The sequence below is a fragment of the Nicotiana tabacum genome, chromosome 4, assembly GCF_000715075.1.
Source record: "Nicotiana tabacum cultivar K326 chromosome 4, ASM71507v2, whole genome shotgun sequence".
Lineage (NCBI taxonomy): Eukaryota > Viridiplantae > Streptophyta > Magnoliopsida > Solanales > Solanaceae > Nicotiana > Nicotiana tabacum.
The window spans coordinates 149,212,782-149,228,606 of record NC_134083.1 but is presented as its reverse complement, the minus strand read 5'-3'; the positions used below and the strand labels follow the sequence as shown (position 1 = coordinate 149,228,606).

General features: G+C 35.6%; 2 protein-coding genes and 1 non-coding gene across 3 annotated transcripts; 1 reads left to right on the top strand and 2 right to left on the bottom strand.

Moving 5' to 3' along the window:
• Positions 1-4,738: 4,738 nt before the first annotated feature.
• On the bottom strand, positions 4,739-4,866 carry LOC142180503 (U6atac minor spliceosomal RNA). Its single transcript, XR_012709126.1, has one exon. It is a non-coding gene; the product is annotated as a U6atac minor spliceosomal RNA (small nuclear RNA).
• A 1,749-nt stretch (positions 4,867-6,615) lies between these two features.
• On the top strand, positions 6,616-8,208 carry LOC107792720 (NAP1-related protein 2-like). Its single transcript, XM_016614955.2, has 3 exons — positions 6,616-6,754; positions 6,979-7,083; positions 7,158-8,208. Exons 1-3 carry the CDS (start codon positions 6,638-6,640, stop codon positions 8,010-8,012), a joined length of 1,077 nt encoding a protein of 358 aa, XP_016470441.2. The 5' UTR covers positions 6,616-6,637; the 3' UTR covers positions 8,013-8,208.
• A 1,134-nt stretch (positions 8,209-9,342) lies between these two features.
• On the bottom strand, positions 9,343-10,538 carry LOC142180244 (putative transcription factor At1g61730). The gene has a single exon (XM_075251189.1). It carries the CDS (start codon positions 10,364-10,366, stop codon positions 9,623-9,625), a length of 744 nt encoding a protein of 247 aa, XP_075107290.1. The 5' UTR covers positions 10,367-10,538; the 3' UTR covers positions 9,343-9,622.
• Between the last annotated feature and the right edge of the window lie 5,287 nt (positions 10,539-15,825).

Sequence of the window (15,825 nt, the reverse complement as noted above, 5' to 3'; positions counted from 1 at the left end):
TAATTTCAATGCTTCAAACTCGTTTATTATGAGTAGTTAGAAGTATTTGAAGTATTTGTTACAAGTTTTAATGGTTGAAAGATTGGATTATAAAACTCTAGTTCATGGCATGAATAGAATTTTTGAGAAGATAAGAGAGAAGATGGGTATTAATCTTGGCAATGAATACAATGAATCTATGAAATTATTTGTTAGCAAGAGTTGGAAGTGATCAACTAAGTAATCACCCGAATTGTATATTTTGCAAGTGTTGATTATGAAAGACGAAGAATAGTAACTTGGTGGTATTGGACAATTGATGTAGTATCATTAATGATTTTGATTGGGTACTAAAATATAAGAATGAAGTTCAATGGTCTAGCTTGTAAGTCTTTTTGGCGATTTCAGTTGTTGGAGGCTTGTAGCCAACTTATGAGCCATATATGGATATTGATCAATATTTTCGGTCATATTTTATTGTAATTAGGATACCTAATTGTAGATATCGACTTGTTGGTGATGTTTGGGCATTTTAATAAATATTGAAATGATGGAAGAGGATTGAAAGCTTGTGGGAGTTAATAAAGCGAAAGCGAGGTAAGTTGATTAAAACTTACTCTTCTTGAGGGACTTTCACTAAAAGCATGTTTAAAGTTAATACTTAAGTTGTTTGCAAATGTGCTTTTGTTCTTGTATGGACAAACATGTACGGATGTCTCTATGTACTAGAATATTATGTTGCATATGTAGTGTCATGCCATTTTATAAAATTTTATTTTAAATGTTGTTGGAAAAATGACATTCAAGGTAAATATTATAAGATTGACAAGAGTATATTGCTAAAGATAAGTTTTCATGGAAAGTATTTCTTTTGAAAATTGATGAACAGAATAACACTTGTGGTATCTTTTAAAGATTGATATTAAATTGCTAAAAGCTTTAGCATGTAAAAGGTTATTTATTTAATTTTTGTTCAAATGATTTAGATTTTCTATAAATGTTATGAGTTGATAAAGATAGATCCTTTGAAGCTACTATGCTATGAATCTATTTTTGAAGTATCAAATATTTTGGGAGTTACTTGTGTTCACCGAGATTGACTTCGGATATATTGTGTTCGTTGTTATGAAATTACTCGTGCCGGTGTAGGCACAGATAGCCACTTTATGGTATAGACTACGACAGAGTGATCTCCCTCGAGAGAGTACTATTTTGTGCTATTAGTAGCATGGCTTAGTCGATTCATACGGTACTACGATGAGATAACCTGAGCAATTAGGGTATATGATACTTGCTGCTAGGTACATAATCTAGTTGACCTTCTTATGTCGGTGATGGTATAGTACTCCCAGTGAAAGGTAAGGATGATTTTCTTATGTTTAGGCATAAGGAGCCGAAAGTGATTTCAATGACTTAAAACAAATGGAATAATTTTGTATGATTTTATCCAAAATTTTGGATTAATGTAAATATTTTAAAAGTTTATATTGTGGTTTATATTTTACTTGTCTTTTATTTAAAATGACAAGGATCATGAATTGATAAAACTTCTTATTGTTTTATATCAAATATTGATGCATTATTTTTTTTTATAAAGTTTGTCCCTAAAACTTAAGTCAGAGAGAGTCTATGACACTTATTGAATACCGATGTGGTGTACTCAGCCCTTAGCCCCCCTCCAGGTTCCCGCTTATTGTACATATTTCAAGGTGAGGTATGATACGTGGCATGCGGTCAGGTCTAGGATGACTCTCTTTCCGAGGTATTATGAAGCACCATTTTTATTTCGTGGTAGCTATCATGTATATTCTTATTTTCTTTTGTTGGAATTACTCCAAGTGTTGGTTCTGTTCTTTGGTATAGAGGCTCCATAGATAGTTGTGTTGGATTATAAAAAATAGGATTGTGGATGACATGCATAAATGAATAATCATTTAATTTGATTATATCATTTTTATGAAAAGTTTCATGTATGATTTTGGAAATGAAAAATATGTTGTGACTTGATTTGAAAATGTATAAGATTCTCAATTGGCTTCCGCAATTATACTTGGTCTTGACATATGGGTTGGTTCACTTGGGTCGAGTAGTATGCCGAGTGCCGGTCACGTGAATTAGGGTCGTGACAAACACGACCTTTGTGGGTCCATACAGTGCCAACACATAGCCTAAACATAATTTCTAACATGATTTATAGTTTAATTTTTTTTATAACACATGGAAAATATACAAATAACAACAGATTATTCAACTATATAGTTCCATGAAATTGACCAAGTTACAATCCTACGGTGCACGCCCATACGCCCGTCACCTAGCATGTGCGTTACCTTAAAACTAATCACATGACACATAATACGGGATTTCATACCCTCATAACCAAATTTAGAACTGTTACTTACCTCAATCCGCACAAATCCCTACTCCAACACGTCCTTGCCTCGTGAATTGGCCTCCAAATACCCCGAATCTAGCCACAAACAGTTTGATACAATAAACACGAGCTAAATGAATCAATTTCACAAGAAAATACTAAGTTATTAATCAAAAGTCAAAAGTCCCACTCAAAAGCCGACCACCAGGCCCACGTCTCGAAATCCAATAAAAGTCATAAAATCTGAAAGCCCATTAAACCACGAGTCCAACCATACCAGTTTTACTAAAATCCGATACCAAATCGTCACTAAAATCCCCAAATTAAACTCTCCAAATTCCTAACCTCAAACTCCCAAATTACATCTCAAAATCACACAATCTAGGCAGAAAAATCAATGGGGAAGAATAATTATTGAATGAATTAAACCACAAGTGACTTACCTCAAGAATCTCCTCGAAATCCCTCTCACAAATCGCCTAAGACCGAGCTTAAAATATCCGAATTGAAGAAAATACCGGAAACCCTCGAATTTAAACACTACCCGGGCTTTCCGCACCTGCGACAACTTACCCGCACCTACGGCTTCGCAGGTGCAACCAAACCATTTTCTCCTGTGATAGACTTCACGCCTGCGGACACGCATCTGCGAGCACACTGCTGCTTCTGCGGAGCTAACTCCTTTCCCATTTCCGCTTCTGCGTTCAATACTTTGCACCTGCGACCTCGCAAGTGTGGGCAAGCTCGTCGCACCTGCGAGCACTGCCTAGTTTAACTCCTGGTCTCTTCTACGATGGCTGGTGTGCATATACGGCGTCGCACTTGCGATCAAAACCCTCGCAGATGCGATTGCATCAAACCTGGTGCTTCATCAATCCTTCAAACTCCAATTACGATCCGTTAACCATCCGAACTCCACTCGAGGCCCCCGGGACCTTAACCAATTATACCAACAAGTCCTAAAATACGATACGAACTTAATCGATCCCTCAAATCACATCAAACAACATCAAAAACACAAATCGTACCCTAATTCAAGCCTAATGAAAACTAAGGAATTCCAACTTCTATAAACGATGCCGAAACGTATCAAATCACGTCCGATTGACCTCCAATTTTGCACACAAGTCATAAATGACATAACAGACATGTGAAAATTTTCAGAACTAGATTCTGACCCCGATATCAATAAAGTCAACTCTCTGTCAAACTTCCAAACCTTCCATTTCCAATTTCTGCCATTTCAAGCCAAAATCAACTACGGACTTCAAAATAATTATTCGGACACACTCCTAAGTCCAAAATTATCATACAGAGCTATTGGAATCATTAAAACTCTATTCCGAGGTCGTTTACACATAAGTCAATATCCGATCAACTATTTCAACTTAAGCTTTAAGTCTTGGAACTAAGTGTCCCAGTTCATTCCGAAACTTCCCCGACAAATTACATAATCACAATTGAGCATAAAATATTCAGTAAATGGAGAAACGGGGCTGTAATACTCAAAATGACCGATCGGGTCGTTACACGTTTAACTTATTTTTTGTGAAGTAAAAGAGATCTTGCTTATATTACTATACATGTGTATTTTAAAATATAAGTAATATAATTATAAATAGTATCCATTTAATCGAATTAGAAAAAAAATACTAATAAAGAAAGATTTCTCCCTAGAATTTAACTTTCACAAACATGAGAATGAAAGATAATTTATTTAAAAGCAGTTTCTAGATTCGTGCTTTGCAATTATAATAAATACTGATTGTCTAGGATCACTATTTATTAGGTTGAGCTTACATGTTTTCCTTTAAATTTTACGTAACTCATTATATACATATTTTAATATTGTTTATACTATTTTAAAATATTTTTACTGATTAGCATAGGATTCACGTGCAACGCACGTGTTCAAAAATTACTTAAAGATCTAAAATCACAAACTATCCCATAATTGGAAAAAAAAACTTATACAAGGGAAAAGAAGGACAGAGAAATTATTAAATAACTAAATTATCCAGGAAAATTATAGATCTATGATTACAATCTGTACTTTGTTGTAATAGTAAAAATAAACAAACTCGGAAGCTACAAGGTACTAATATTGCATACGCAATAAGAACAAAAAGGAAAGGAGAGAAGTAGGAAAATAAGACAATCTATAACGGAAGGACTCACAATGTAGAAGGAAGAAATGGAAGAGCAAGAGTCTTCCTTTTTTAAAGTACTAATTTTAGGGTACGCGTGTTACACGTATCCTTTTTATATTATAATTTTTTAATATATTATTATTACTATTATTATTATTTTATTTAAGATATCAAATAAAAATAAAAATAAATAATTCAAGTTTCTAAAAATTGTGAATGTTATTTTTATTTTTTTAAAAAGATTGGGTAAAATCCACCGAGGTGAGTAGCCTTAACCGGATGTGTCTGATAACAGGCATAGTCTGAAGACCGTTCCCGTCCTTGTCCGGGGAGATGCCAACCGTCTCTCCTTTCTAAACTCAACAAAGTGCTAAATATTAAAAAAATATTTGAATGACAAATTATCTAATGAGAATTTTATTTTAAAATCTCAATTACACCCAATTTATATTGAACAACTAATTACTTGATCACGCAGACAGAGGAAACAAAAGGAAAAAGCTTATCTCTTTGAATAAATAACGGTTCATGTACCCCTATTAATATAACTAGAGAAAACAAAAGTCTCTACTACAATTATTTGCCACCATTTCTTGAACTCTACTATAGAACCCCAAAAGTTTTCTTTCAATTTCTGGTTACGAGGTTCATCTGATGTTTTATAATAGAACGCGGAGGAGTGAAAATACAAACCAAGTTCTGAGTTTGACAAAAATGAGAAGCTTATTAATAAATTAGTGTGCAATAGGACGTCATCTATCTATAATCTGAGGACATTTCAAAGGATAGGTAATTTAAGCATTGTTGTTTGTGGATCATTCTTCTTTCCCATTTCTTAGGTATTTATCTTGTAAAAGAATGTCTGAATTACTTTGTTAATACGATTACAAAATGTTTGGCAGTACGTTGTATTATAATGCTGAATTTTTTACATTATTGCACTTTTCATGCTTATTAATTATTTTTTTCTCAATACTCTATAGCAAGTCCTCTAGATAGTCACTGCATGCAATCCCTTGACAAGAATTCCATCTGCATAGGATCTCTGATATTGGTATGGTTTGAAACTTTGAATTAAGTCACTAATAAAATTTAAAGAGTTCTCTAGGAATTAAGATGGGATAAAAGGTTTGCTTTAACGGTTATGCAAGGTGCTTACTTTTTCTAAATTAGTTGTTATGCGCGGTTTCTGTTTTCTTATTGTTGCGTTAGTGGTGCTTCGTCTCCTTTTTTTTTTTTTTGTGTGTGTGTGTGTGTTTATGAATTGCTTGTTTGTTTTAGTTTGTAAGAAGTTATTACATGTTATAGAAAGGAGAGATGAGGTCTCCAGTTTGAGGATGTTGTGATCAATGCCGGTAGCAGAGAAGGTGGTGGTGATTGTGTGCACTTAGTCTTAGTCAAACATCTTTTGCGCTGAAGATTTGGTAACGTCGCCTGTAATATACAGACGATTCCATTAAATTTCTAATACTTCATCTTCGGAAATTTAAAACACGTTGGACCAACACATTGAGTACCAAGTGTACTACTCGAATGTAGTAGGGGGCATGCATTGATCATGAGTTTGTTTCTTTTCGATTAGCATTCTTTTCTTAATCATATATAAATAAATGTCCAACTTGATTCGAACCATAAGAGGGAACATGACAAAACACGTCAAAGAAGGATTCAGGGGTGCGCATCTGTCATATGCAAAGATCATATATTAAACAATTGCATTCGTTTTCTTCCCATCCGTACAGGTGAGCAAATATTCGGCTGATTTTCTCCTTTAATTTGTTTCGTTGAATATATCTTTCTCTAACACAAAAATGGAGGCATATGAAGGAGGCCGGTTGAGCTCAAATAATGAAAAACATCACACGGGTATAAGTGGAAAGGAAGAGTTCCGGAACTGGCTACTAAGAAACGCTTTGAGAAAAACAAAAAGAAGCAAAACAAAAACAAGAAAAGAAGGGTTATTGAAGAATTAGCGGAGTGTGTTGGGGATAACAAAGAGAAAGATGGGCGGGGAGTTTGCGGGGAGCATCAATATCTGTTAACAACATCACTAGATAACATTAGCTATAACGTGTTGGATTGGGAATCTGTCATGATGAACATGGCAGAAGAAGTGAATTTCGTGATCAAAACTATGGTGCAACTGCTAGGGGTTAATAAAGAGGTGGCTCTTCTGCAGTTTGAACTACTATTGAAGAGCTTGCATATCCGCAAAGATTACATATTGCTTATTCTCAAGGCTTTGAAGAAGGTACGATCGAATGGTCCTTTCTTTAAGTCAGAGGAATGTTATCACATTATAATAATTATGTGTTTATCAGTATGTGAAATATTACAATGTATCATGGAAACTTTGAAAGTGAACCATTCTCTTTTGTATGATTGTGCTGATTAGTTATAACAACACTTTGATCTTTTTCTTCTGTTGGATGACTTGTATTATCTTTATATGCACTAATTGAACTTGTTTTTTAGGAGTATGTTTCTGAAGAGGAAGAATATGAAGTATTGAAGAAGATTTGGGATGTGAAGATGGAGCATGTGCAACTTATTAGGGATGAGCATTTTAATTTGATTAAGGTAACCTTCAAGTTTTGTATGTCATAATAATACAAATTAAGTTACAAGACTTACTGGTTTGCTTTGTGGATCAGACGGGAGAAGAAAAAGGAAATAAGAAGCAGAAAATGGCAGAGAAAGCAGAAGATGAGGAAAACAACAATTTTGATGGTAAGCAGTTGGTTCCGTGCATTGAAAAATTGCAAGATATACAAGACAAGCTCGAGAAGATTAATGAAGAAGCAAGGGATGAAGTGTTGAAAATAGCACAAAAGTTGAGTCAGATCCGCAAGCCAGTGTATGAGAAGCGAAATCATATTATTAAAAGTATTCCTGACTTCTGGTTGACGGCATTCCTGAGACATCCTATTCTTTCTGAACTTGTAAGTACAGAAGAGGACCATAAGATTTTCGAGTTTTTATGTTCTATCGAAGTGGAAGACACTGAAGATTTTAAATCGGGTTATACCATCACCTTCTACTTCAGTCCAAATCCCTTTTTTGAAAATACAATGCTGTCGAAGACTTATACCTTCCTTGAAGATGGACGACCTACAAAAGTTACTGCTTCCACAGTACAATGGAAAGAAGGAAATGGAGTTGTTCCCCATGCTGAGGAAGGCTTCTTTAGGTGGTTCAGTAGCGAAGTCGATCAGAAGTATAATGAAGTTGCTGCGATAATCAAGGATGAGCTATGGCCGAACCCTCTAAATTATTTTAATGAAGCTGATGAAGAAAAAGATTTTCATGAGGCAGACAAAGGTGGTGATAAGATAGTGAACGACAGTGAAGATGATGGCAATGAGGAGGCCGATGAAGCTGATGAAGAGGATCTTGAGGCTGCAGGCGGAAGTGGCAATGAGGTAGTAAAGGACAATGAAGATTACGATGAGGAGGCTGATGAAGAGGATCTTGAGGCTGCAGACGAAGCTGGTGATGAGGGAACGTAGAGTGAAGGTTCTCATGATGACTATGATCTAGGAGGATGATAATGAAGATATGATGAAGCCGAATTTACTCTTATACAGCCACTCCTCTTTCTGAGATCGATCCCGTCAAATGTTCTCTTCAATAGGTCTGTTTGGTGTCTCTGATGAGGCTTTAGATGTTTGGAAAAGAACGTACAGAACATTATTGATAGCTAAATCTACATCCTCTTTTGAACCTGCTTGTTTTATCAAGTTTGAGCTTTTGGTTCAAAAAAGCATATTGTCGAATTGAAAATATTTCTCATACCATAATTCAGGCTGTGATGCATGGTCACACAGCAAAGTTATAACACCAGATTTAAGAGAGTATGTATCAGCTGCTTTTTGAGGATATATGGTCATCAGCTATGTAGAAAACAAACCTTTAGTTGAATATTGAGTCGGAACGAATTTATAGACAACAATAATGAAATAATATTTCCTGTATGAAGGTGGATCATCACTAAATCGCAGCAAATGTTAGACTGAGTGAATTCTTCTCACTGAAGAAGCCGAATAATAAGTTGTAATCACAATTTCTAAATACCAATTGCATGATAAGCGAGATCACCAAACTTCTCAATCAACTCGCCAATACAAGCCCTAACCCTGAGATATTTCATCCCACGTTATTCCTAATAAGCACATTAACCGTGATCAGATATGACGTGACATGACATAAAGATTAAGAAAAACAACAGTGACAGATTTACGGAGCACATGCTCCATCTAAATTGCTCAAGACAAATAAGGAGAAACACCGAAAGTCAGCTCCAGAAATCATTTCTATTGATTACAAAAGAGCAGATAGGCGAATTGCACACTTGGCACCTTCCCTCCTCCTTAATCCGAGCTTGGGACCGGCTGATTTGACAGGTGGAGAAACGATAGTTGATTTATTTTTATTTTTATTTTTATTTCTTGCAGTTAAAGAAACTAGACAAAATAACAATGGAACTAGAAGAAACTAGACTAGCCCAAAACCGCTAAGCAACTTCATATATTATATCCCATTCTGTATTAGTCAAAAAACTTTCAGCTGTATTATATGTCCAAGTGAATTTGATTATAGATTAAATGAAATCCCATTTATCATTACCTCTTTCTATTTTCATATGTTCTGCTTATTATTCTTTTTGAATAGAGCAAAGTGTTGTATATCACTTCGAACCTATTTGTAAAAACCATCACATATATTCATATGATATAAAGTTAAATTTCATGCTATCAGGTGAAGTTGAACTTGTTAGTTAAATCAACAATGAGGAGAAGAGGGAAGTTTTTTCTGAACATTTCTCTCTGCAATTCAGTAAATGAACTAATTTTTCGCAGGCAACTCAGACAGCCAATCTGCTAAACTTGTGGCACTAGATTCCTCTGTCACTTTTCCACAATACAGAAGCAAAAAGGGGAAAATAAAAGAAGACAGTAGATTAATGGTTTAAGGTATTTATGCCTATAATCACCTCATCATTGACAACCAATGCTCTTAGAACCCGATAGAGCAGCACAAGAAACCCAATAGCAGAAAAAAAAAGACAAAAGAAAACAAAAATTGAAAAACCCAAACAAGTAGGAGAAATATCTGGCCATCATTCCTGAGAAGCTTTCACAGCATCAGTCATCAAGTTCACTTGTTCCTCCATCAGGGTTATCTCATTCAATTGGTGTTCAGCCTTAGCAATCTTCACGGAATGCGATTTCTTCAATACTTCATGTCTTTGTTCTTTGCTAATCAACCCCGGGTTCCTTCTAAACCAATCTTCTAAATCAGCTGCACTCCCTCCGTGTAAAACCAAACTCGAACCTGAACTACCACCACACAAACTGTTTTTTTCTTTTGCAACAATCAGTTTACCAGCTTTCGGCAGATCGTCATCAACCTTGGCTGCTCTCTTTTCTTTGTCAACTATGTTATCACCCCAAATTGTTTGTGAGAGTTCGAACAACTTCTCCTCGTGAGGCTTCGCAACGCTCCTTTTGCCAATATTATTCATATATTTTCTTTTAATTCTCCTAATTTTTTCTTTCAGTTGAGTTATGTTCACTTCGGCTTGCAATTTGTCCTTGATAAAAGTATAAAAAACATCATAATTTGCTGCGGGGCTGGCATTCTTTTTGGATTCATACTCGATCATTCTTTCGAGGATAACTAGTTCGTCTTCCTCGCTCCATAACCTTTGAAAGCTCTTTGCATCCACATTAGCGCCCTTCTTTGCTGACTTTTCCGTTGTCCGTTTCTTTCTATTGTTGGAATGAGAAGGAAGTGTCCAGTCTTTGTCAGATTCTTCAAGGGTATCATCACGGTGATTTTTGGTTAAGTTTAGGGAAGCCATTTGATAAAAGGAGAGAGGAAGCAGTGCTTTTTGAACTGTTTTGATTGGAATCTTTTGTTTTTATTTTCAAGTTGAATACCAATACTAAAGCATCTGATGAAACTAATCGACAGTAAAACTTCCCTCGGTTATGGTTCATGCTAAAAAAAATTCAGCTTCCCGAGGTTCGTTGTTTAAAGTTCCTATACATGTATTTATCTAAATTTTAAGATTTTTATAAAAGAGTTTTTAGGTTCATGAATTATAATCTCTACTCTCTAGTTTAAAAGGACTTTTATAGGTCTGTTATTGGGAAAAATCAATTACCGTGTATTTCTCAAAAACCTTTCAAAGTCAATATTTAAAATTTTCATATTTGATCTTCTCTTCTTTTTATATTTTTATATTCCCAAGCTTAACTTTTCAAATTCTATATGATTTTATAAATTCTTGAAGTCCCCTTCCGATTCTCTCTTATATGTCTCCTTTTTTATTTAAAATATTTAATAGTATTATAGAAACACAAATCATAAGTGTAACGATCTAACCGGTCGTTTTGATTGTTGTAGTCCCGTTCCCCCATTTATTTCTTATTTTAAGCTCAATTGTCATTATGTGACTTACCGGGGTAGTTGGTTCCGATCCGGGGATGTTTCAGGATGAGTTGAGACACTTAGTCTCAATGTTGAAAGCTTAAGTTGAAAAGGTTGACCGGATGTTGATTTATGTGTAAAAAGCTTCGGAATGGAGTTTTGATGGTTCCGATAGCTCCGTTGGGTGATTTCGGATTTAGGAGTGTGTCCGAATAGTGATTTGGAGGTCCGTAGTTGATTTAGGCTTGTAATGGCGAAAGTTGGAAATTGAGAAGTTTGACCAAGAGTTGACTTTGTGCTTACCAGACTCGGATTTTGGTTTCGGGAGTTGGAGTAGGACCGTTGTGTCATTTATGACTTGTGTGCAAAATTTGAGGTCAATCGGACTTAATTTGATAGGTTTTGTCATCGATTGTAGAAGTTGGAATTTTCTAGTTTTTATTAGGCTTGAATTGAGGTGCGATTCGTATTTTTGATGTTGTTTGATGTGATTTGAGGCCTCGACTAAGTTAGTATCGTATTTTAGGACTTGTTGGTATATTTGGTTGAGGTTCCGGGTGCCTCGGGTAGATTTCGGATCGTTATCGGAATGGAATTTGATTTGGAGAAATGGCTGAAGTTTTCTGGTGTCCCTGTCTGGTTTCCTTGTATGCGGTCGCGTAGGCTATTTTTGGGTAGTGGAGGTTTTGTTCTATGCGATCGCAAGTCTTGGACTGCGATCGCGTAAGCTGGAGGAAGCAGTGCATCGCGAACCCGTGGGCTAAGCTGCGTTCGCGAAGAGGAAGTGAGGCAACTGGGTTCTGCGTGGTTGTTATTCGCGAACGCGAAGAAGTGTTTGCGATCGTGTAGTTCTGTGATGGTTATTCATCGCGTTCGCTTGGATATTTATGTGATCGCGTAAGGTTAATTTGTTGGGCAGCATAGTTTTGCTTCGCGATCGTGAAGCATTTTCCGCGATCGCGATTAAGGACATCTGGGCAGAACTTAAATATTTCAAAAATGAGGGTTTGAGTCATTTTACATAATTTGGTTTTGGGAGCTCGAATTGAGGCGACTCTTAGAGAGATTTTCAAGGGAGTGATTGGGGTAAGTGATTCTTACTTGGTTTTGGTTAAATTACATGAATATATCTTTGATTTCATCATTTAATTAGTGATTTGGGGTGGAAAATTTGGGGAAAATGGAGAAAACTTCTTAGGCCGAATTTTAGAGATTTGAGCGAGATTTTGGTATCGGATTTGAGTAATTTTGATGTGGTTGCACTCGTGGTTGAATGAGTATTCGGATTTTATAACTTTTATCGGATTCCGAGACGTGGGCCCAGGAGTTGACTTTTGATTTAGAATGTAGTATTTTTGTATGGAATTGATTCTTATAGCTTGAGTTGATCGTATCGAATTGTTTGTGGCTAGATTCAAGGCATTCGGAGGCCGTTTCGCGAGGCAACGACTTGTTGGAGTAGAGTTTGGCACGACTTGAGGCAAGTAATACTTCTAAACTTGGTTTTGAGGGTATGAAACCTCGAATTATGTGTTATGTTATTGATGTTGAGGTGACGGGCGTGTGGGCGTATACCGTAGTAATTGTGATTTAGTCGATTCCAAGCACTTGAGCTGTGATTTATACTAGAAATCATGTTTAGGCTATATACTAGTACTATTGGGACCTATAGTGATCGTTCCTTGCTGTTGAGTTATTTGCTTAATTGCAGTTATGTACTCAGTTGCATTCTTCATTATATATCATATCTCAGTCTCTGTTATCGTCCATTGTCACATCTCGTATCATTGATTTGGGTTGCTTAGCATGAGTGTTGTGAGCCCGAGAGACTGGAGAGATTGATGACTAAGTGAGCCTGAGGACCTGTTGTGAGTGATATTTATGGGATCGGGCTGCACACCGCAACATGCTTTATTGATTAATGCCAGGATTTGGTTTTTTATAACGCTTGGGCTGGATCTGACCCTCCGGAGCCTGCACACCCACAGTGAGTGCAATTGCTATTGATTCATTTGCATTGGGTTAGATCTGCCTTGAATTTATTTGCATTGGGCCGGATCTGCCCTGAATTTATTTACATTGGGTTGGATTTGCCCTGGATTTATTTGCATTTGGGATGGATCTGCCCTGTACAATGGTGAGTGATTGAGTGTGATGAGTGAAAATTAAGACAGTCAGGTTGAGTACTCCGAGAGTGTGAGTATGCGAGGCTTTTGTTGTGTTGCATATTGCCAGGTAGATATAGAGATGTCATATTCCTCATATCATTCATACTTGACATATTTTATATGTTTCGACTTTAATTGTTAAACCTGGAAGCATGCCTAAATTCTTGTACCGTTACTTGCAGATTGTGAATTTCTGAGATATTACTGTCATATTTTTCGTAAATATTCGTAATGTTAAGTCTGTATGTGGGTGGTAATGATTGAGATCGTCACTAATTTCAGTCCAAAGGTTAGATTTGTTACTTATTGAGTTGGTTGTACTCACGCTACACCCTACACTTCGTGTGCAAATCCATGTGTTTTCGGGCATGGTGGTTGCTGATTCTCAGAGTTCAGTCATTTGGAGATAATCAAGGTAGCTGCCCTGGCGTCCGCAGACCTTGACTCTCCTCTCCCTATCCTTCAGTTTTAGTTATTCAATTTCAGTTTTTCTTAGTCAGTGTTCCAAACTTTGTATTTGTATAGATGCTCATGTACTCGGTGACACCTTGGTTTTGGGAAACTTCTATATTGAGTTATGACGTTTTATCCAGTTTTATGAGATTTTCACTTATTTAAACATGTTTTAGTGTATTTTAAATTTGGAAGTGTTGGTATGTCTGAGTTGCCGGCTTGCGTAGTATCATGATAGGCGCCATCACGACAGGTTGAGTTTTGGGTCATGACAATAAGTGTGTGATAGGGGCTAACTCCAATCATTACTCTATTTTTTACTCCAAAAAAAATATTTCTTTTTATATTCTTCTCTCTTCTATATTATATTATTATCCTTTATTTAAATTTTATTTTCTTATTTCCATTAAACAAATCCTATCTTTTTTATCTTTTTTATATATTCATCCCATATAATTCATATTTCTTTCTTATATAACCATTTAAAATAAAATTATTTTATACCATAAATTTTTAAATAATATACTTTATACTCAAATATTATAGATTATACATATTAATGGATAATTCAAATAAAAGTGAAATAATTGAGATACAAGATAATTCAATACATTAGTTTGAATACTACTTAAATATTCAACTTACAATTTCCACAGCCACAACCACAACAATCCTCTGTCCCATTCACTCAATTCTTTAATGATTTTGGTGTATCTGAAAATGACTTATCTCCCTACAAAATTATTATGTTATTTAATGTAGCTTCAATTTTTATGTATTTCCAATTTATATGTATTTTTATTTAATGTATTTTTAATTTTCACTTTTCAATTTTAGAAACATCTTCTATTTTATATTTGCACCATTTATTTTTGTATAGGTTATATATTTTTGTATACAATTATAACTTATAACAGCATTAACTTACAATTTTACATAAAAATAATATATGTACGAAAATTAATTTATCAAAATTATACACCAAAATTAAGATGTAAAATTAATATTATAAAGATATTACATAAACATAATTAGGTATATATTATTTGATAAACTAAAAGAGTTAAAAAATAAAAATAAAAATAAAATAATAGAAAATAGTGATGAAGTGGATGAATAGTGTCACTCCAAATTCTCCCTCCAAAATGGAGGCAAATTTGCAGCTGGGCTGGAGCAAAATTCCTTCATTTTTTACTCCAAAAATGGAGTTTAAAGGTAAAAATGGAGGTGGGTTGGAAATAGCGTTAGTAATAAGTTTTAATTTCTAGACCATGCGCCATTTAGTAAAATTTAAAGCGTCAAATCATGCGTGATTGTAACGACCCGATCGGTCGTTTTGAGTATTAACGCTCTGTTCAGTGGCTTAAGGTCTCAAAAAGCTCTATATTATGTGTTATGACGTGCGTGCGTAGTCGAGTTCGGATTTCGAATGATTCGGGATTGATCTGGAAAAAGGATTCGTGTTTTAAACGCTTAAGCGGTAAGAGTTTATCGAAATTTGACTTTTGTGTAAATGACTCCGGAATAGATTTTTGACGGTTCCAATAGCTTCGTATGGTGATTTTGGACTTAGGCGTGCGTCCGAATTTGGAGGTCCGTAGGGTAATTTGAAGCATTTCGGCAAAAACTTGGAAAGTTAAAGTTTTGAAAGGTTGAGAGGTTTGACCGGGAGTTGACTTTGGTGATATCGGGGTCGGATTTTGATTCTGAGAGTTAGATTAGCTCCGTTATGTCATTTGGGACTTGCATGCAAAATTTGACATCATTCCGGGTTGATTTGATGTGTTTCGTCATGGGTTTTAGAAGTTGAAATATTCAAAATTTCATAAGTTCGATTCATGGTGCGATTCGTAGTTTCGACATTGTTTGATGTGATTTGATACCTCGAGCGAGTCCGTGTTATGTTATGAAACTTGACGGTATGTTTCAATGAGGGTTCCGGGGGGCTTCTGGTGTGTTTCAGGTGAGTTTTGAACAAGTTTGGACATTTCGACACTTTGATGGTGTTCTGGAGCAGCTGAAGCGCCGAGGGCACATTTTTGGAGTGCTGATGTGCGGCCGCAAACTCTCAATGTGCGGAGGCAGTGAAAAATGTGCGGACCGCAGAAATCCTCTTGCGGCCGCAGAAAGGAGAATCTGCAGGTTTGATGGTCTGATTTCAGAAGCTTATATCTTTTAATCTACAGGAAATTTGGAGATGATTCAAAAATCAAAGTTGTAGCCCTTTGAGTCTAGTTTCCATAAATGTAGCCCATTTATCATTTAG

What these genes read in the sequence shown, in the direction of transcription:
- LOC107792720 (XM_016614955.2), top strand. Translation starts at nt 6,638, where the DNA reads ATGGTGCAACTGCTAGGGGTTAATAAAGAGGTGGCTCTTCTGCAGTTT. An exon ending in TTCTCAAGGCTTTGAAGAAG is followed by an intron (nt 6,755 to 6,978) that starts GTACGATCGAAT and finishes CTTGTTTTTTAG; the next exon opens with GAGTATGTTTCTGAAGAGGA. An exon ending in AGCATTTTAATTTGATTAAG is followed by an intron (nt 7,084 to 7,157) that starts GTAACCTTCAAG and finishes TTTGTGGATCAG; the next exon opens with ACGGGAGAAGAAAAAGGAAA.
- LOC142180244 (XM_075251189.1), bottom strand. Translation starts at nt 10,366, where the DNA reads ATGGCTTCCCTAAACTTAACCAAAAATCACCGTGATGATACCCTTGAA.